The following is a 4,879-nucleotide window of genomic DNA, read 5'->3' as shown; positions in this document are numbered from 1 at the left end:
CCGCGCGCCACCCAGGGCGTCGTAAACTGCAGAGTATCCTGGTCTCTGTTCCCAAGGCTGGAAGCTTGAGCCCCGGTTCCAGCCCCTGCCCGCGTGTAGGCGATGGTGGAGGGTGGGGAGGGGGTTGCCCGACTTCTTTGGCCCTTGGTTCCCGGCTTGTGGAAGCTCAGTGCTTTCTCTGCCTGGTTCTCACGGGGCTTCCCCAGAGGCTCGGGGATTCCGCCCGCTTACCGTGAAGGCAGAGGCAGGGTCAGTCCCCTGTTCTTGCGCCAAACGCAGGGACGACAGAAATTCCACCTGTCTGCCTGCAGGAGGCCCTCTGTCGCTTTACCTCGGTGTGATGCCAAGTCCTCTGAGGGCCTCTCCTCGGAGCTCCTTCGTTCCACGTTTCAACCAGACCCTGTGTGTTCCTCCTGGGACAGTCCTGCCCCTTTCTGCCTCCAACGCCCCTCCTCTAGCCCCACATCTCAGGGAGAGGCTGCCCTCCTCCTGAGGCCCTGCAGCCCCCAGCCCGTGGGTGGCTTTCCCTTAAACAAAGGATGTCAGCGGGTCACTGAACAGTTCTGGTTTTGTCACCTGACAGGGCTGAGGAGACAGAGGAGCAGAAGCACCTGCAGTCACCATTGGAAGGACCAGGTGAATGAAAGCCAGCAACTGTCACTGTCCCAGCTGAGCCGCCATCACTGTGGCCTGGTCACTGCAACACCCTCCTCCCTGCTTCTGCTCCAATCCCAGCCATGGCTCCTGTCTCACTGAGACTCAGCCAGAGGCTCCCTGTGACCTGCTTTGCCTCGTCTGCTCTGGACCCCGTCCAGGTCTGCACTCCCCTCCTGAGATTCTCCCTGCACTCAGTCCTTCCACCCACACCTGCCTGTGGGTCCCTGGAAACTGCCAGACGCCCTGTGGCCTCAGGCCCTGGGCACCTGCCCCTCCTGCTCCCTCACTGCCCCTCCCTCACTTGCCCTGCTGCCACCTTTCAATGAAGCTCCCTCACCTTTCTGGTTACACCACAGCTCTCCGCCTCTCGCCCAGTAGACACTCTCCCCTGATTAACTGTTCTACAGCAGGTCTTATCATCTGATACAATACTTTAATTATTCTGCTCAACTAGTTAAGTGTTTTATAAACTACTTTCTGCTTCTCTACAATTGAGCCCCTTGACAGTAGGGATGTTCCTGCATTGTGTTCCCTGATTTATCTCCTGTTTCTAGAACTGAGCCTACAACATATGTGATCCTTGCTAAGAGTTTGTTGAGTGACTTTATGAAAATAGATACTGACTGTCCCACTTCCATCTTTGAAAAACCCCATGGGCGGGAGGGGAGGCCTCAGCATCAGCACCACCAAGTGCAGACAGCCCCCTGCCCCCACCACTCTCCAGGTGTGTGACTGCTCTGAACACACAGACTCAGCTGCAGCATCAGTACCACAACAGGGACAAAAGATCAGATTTGCCCTCAGAGATGAGGCTCCGCCTCCTGGGACAGGAGACTGATGCTCCCTGTGAGGAGGGGAGAGGCCTCAGCTCAGCTGCAGCCTGAGCTCCTCAGGGCCCAGGACCCTCCCAGCCCTGCCCCTCCCCCAGCTCCACTCAGGATCCAAGTGTCTGCTGAGGGTCCTACCTCCTAGGGACAGTCCCCCAGAGGGCAGGGAGCTAACCTGGAATGAAGATCACAGTGTCCCTCTCCTGGCCCAGCAGGGTGTTGTTGACAGAACAGGATGCATTCCTCACAGAGCTGTCCTCGATAATCACGGTCATGGTGACCCTGTAGAGTCCGTCTGTGTTCTCGGTGGAAGCTTGCACCAGGGCGGGCATGATCTCACCATAGGGGTCCCTCCACACTGCGTGAGGCTCGGGGTACCACCCTGTGGAGGTGCACTCCAGCCAGACGCCCCAATCCTCGTGGCCCTTTATCTCAATGAGGGGCTTCGACCCTATACCTGGAAACAGACAAATAGTCTAAAATGTCTAGTTCCAACACATGTTACTGGCAAGGAGCCTTAGAGATCTCTGAGCAGCAGCAGGGGTGCACTCATGGGGTTCCACCTCCTCCCCTGCTCACGTCCCCACTGAGCTCACTGTGCTTCTCAAGACTCGATGCCCACAGCTCAGTGGGACACACCCACTCACTTGGCCCTTGTGCAGAGGGAGCCATCCTGCCAGGGTGGAGGGGATGCTAGACAAAGCCTGCTGGTCTGTGGGGGCCCTGACGTGCAGAGAGAAACTATCCTCAAGGGTCACACACTGAAAAAGCTCCCAAGCAAAGAGAAACGTCTCACCTGCCACCACCAGGCGCATGGTGGCCTCGTCGTAGGACCTGCCTTCTTGGAAATAACAGTGGTAGATGCTGTTGTCATGGGCTGTGACATTGTGAACGACCAGGGCTACCTTCCCTTTATGAATGTCTTCAGTCACAAAGGTTGTCCGTCCTCGGTACTGCTGTCCTCTCGCGCTGGCCCTTGTACACCAGCACGGCGGGCGAGAACTGAGACCGGAACCAGCGCACCTCCATGTCCACGGCACTTTTCTCAGGGGACAGGCGGCAGCTTAACACGGTGTCTTCTCCCACCATGGCCAGGATGGGCTCAGCTGGACCCACGACCGAAAACTGGGCTGTTCAGCAAAGCGGCAGAATCAGGCAGGCACTGACACCTAAGGCAGGAAGGGAAGTGGCCATATTCCAGGGGACAGGCCAGGGGTTCCTGGGCTCAGGACTGTGGATTGTGGGGCCCGGCTGTGGCTGGCCAGAGCAAGAGATGCCTCATGCGTATCTACTGAGGCTGCCAGCGCCGCCAGAGCAGCGCACAGAGGAGCAGACCCTGAGCCCTGCAGACCCTGGGCGCACAGAGGTTTCCTCCTGTTCCCCAGGCCAGCTGGGCACCGGGAGCGCAGCTCAACCTGGAGCTGCCCAACAGGCAGCCACCAGCTCGTCCCCACTGACACGTGTGGTCCAGGTAAGACACACAGAGACAGTGGGACACTTAAAAAAGTGTTAAATGCCTCATTAATTGTTGACAGTAATGAAAAATTTGAACGATGGTGTTCTGGTCATTTTGGTTTCCAGCCTTTGTGTTGGGTGAGGCTGGTTTGATCTGAGCGAACTCCTGGGGAATGAGGAGGACCGAGCACCGGGCACTGAGGGGTGTGGAGTTTTCCTCCCAAGTCAACGGGAGTCGGGGCGCCCCCTACCTGAGACCAGCGCAGACAAGCCGAGGATGGGGAGGAAGAGCTGCAGGAGAGGCAGCGGGGCGCGCAGGGAAGCAGCTGGCTCCATAGCGCCAAGGACCAGTCACAGGGCAGGGGCTGGGGGACGGACCGCAGGCCTGGGGGCGCAGACGTGGAGAATGGCAGAGCGGCTTGGCGCCACAGTCCTGACCTAGGCGAACGTCCCTGTGCCGGCTGCTGCTGTAATAGCACCACCTGTCTGCTCGGGTTCGCGCGTCTCCCTGCAGGCTGACTCCTGCACGTCCCATGAATAAGCCAGAGAACCGAGATTCTCCCTGCTCCGCTAGCTCCTGGGGTCCGACTTCAGGCCTTGCTGCTGTCACCTGATATCCTTCCGCACCCTCCTCCTCCTCCTCCTCCTCCTCCTCCTCCTCCTCCTCCTCCTCGCATCCCCTCTGCCACCCCAGGTGAGGTCAGGTGCAGATCCCCTAGGAAGCCCCTCTGCCGGGACCCTGCAGCAGGTCCGGTCCCCGCCCCCACCCTGAGCTCACAGCTCAGCGCCCTCCTGTCCCACCTGCCAGAGTTCACTCCCGCTTCTCTTTCCTCCAGCGATGCTCAGACGGTGACCTGCGGTGGTCCTTCCCTAACCGGCCCTTGGGTACAGTCACAACTGGAGACCCAATGGTGCAGAGCACGAAGGAAAGTTCCTCTTCTCCCAGTCGTGCCTGCGTGATGCTCCGGACCTGTGCCTCCTGTGACCAGGGTCCCAAGATTTCCAGTGACCGTTCGGAGTTCAGGATTGGTCGGCGGCGGGCCCTCCGGCCAATGGCATCCCCGAGCGTCCCATCCTCACCAGTTGCTAGGCAAAATACAGAGATAATGCCTAGGCTTTAAACAGGCACAATCAGGAATAAGAGCCTTTTGAGATCATCTGGTATTTTAGTTTCCTTTTCTCAGAGGCAATGCATTTCTTTTTTGCACAGTCTTGCAATTGCCTGCGTATTGTGGCGTTGCTGCTAACTATTGACGCAGACACCTGTAGGCATACCTTGTGGACATCTGTGTGCGCGGGGGTGGGGAGCAAAGAGTTGATGAGGGGAACTGGGTTTCCAAAGCCAAGGAATGTCCTTCAAGTTGCTGGGCTTGTGGGACTTCCGCCAAGATGGAGGCATAGGTGGAAACACTGCCTTCTCCCACAACCAAGTTTGAATACAACAAAGGTTTGGAGAACAAAGACAGCCAAAAAAAATAGAAAATTGAATTATTCCGAAGTCCGACAACCACTAACCCTTCAACCCAGACGGTAAGAGGGGCGGAGCCAGCAGCGGAGCAGGGTCAGGCAGGACAGATCCCCCGACCTAGGCGCCCAAGTGGCCCGGACCCAGTCGGGGTTCGGGGCAGACTGACCACAGTCGCACATTCGGGCACAGTGAGATGGACCACGCAGGCCCCAGGGGTCGAGGGCTGACAGCGGTGGCACACTCATATGCAGTGGGACAAAGTACCAGGGCCTCAGTGACGGTGGCAGCAGCGGGAGGCGGCAGAGGGATTGCCATTGCTCCTCTGTGACCCCGCCCCCACATACAACGTCACAACCCAGCGACTGAGTTGCCCTGCTCTGGTGAATGCCTAGGGCTCAGATCCTGCTAAGGGTAACAGGTACAAACAGTCTTAGAAGATGGCTCAAGAAGAACTCAAAGCCCCAGAGCCCAT

General features: G+C 58.2%; 1 protein-coding gene across 1 annotated transcript; it reads right to left on the bottom strand.

Annotated features, from left to right (window-relative positions):
• Window positions 1-499: 499 nt before the first annotated feature.
• Window positions 500-3,342, bottom strand: LOC118996711 (butyrophilin subfamily 2 member A2-like). The gene is given in 5 exon segments (XM_037060258.1): window positions 500-585; window positions 1,660-1,941; window positions 2,281-2,441; window positions 2,443-2,614; window positions 3,191-3,342. Coding segments are annotated over 5 exon segments (735 nt in total). The 5' UTR covers window positions 3,276-3,342; the 3' UTR covers window positions 500-550.
• Between the last annotated feature and the right edge of the window lie 1,537 nt (window positions 3,343-4,879).

The sequence above is a fragment of the Sturnira hondurensis genome, unplaced genomic scaffold, assembly GCF_014824575.4.
Source record: "Sturnira hondurensis isolate 20B ecotype Veracruz unplaced genomic scaffold, ASM1482457v3 Scaffold0011516, whole genome shotgun sequence".
Taxonomy (NCBI): Eukaryota; Metazoa; Chordata; class Mammalia; order Chiroptera; family Phyllostomidae; genus Sturnira; species Sturnira hondurensis.
The sequence above is the reverse complement of the archived record's forward strand: the minus strand, read 5'-3'. Positions and strand labels throughout refer to the sequence as shown.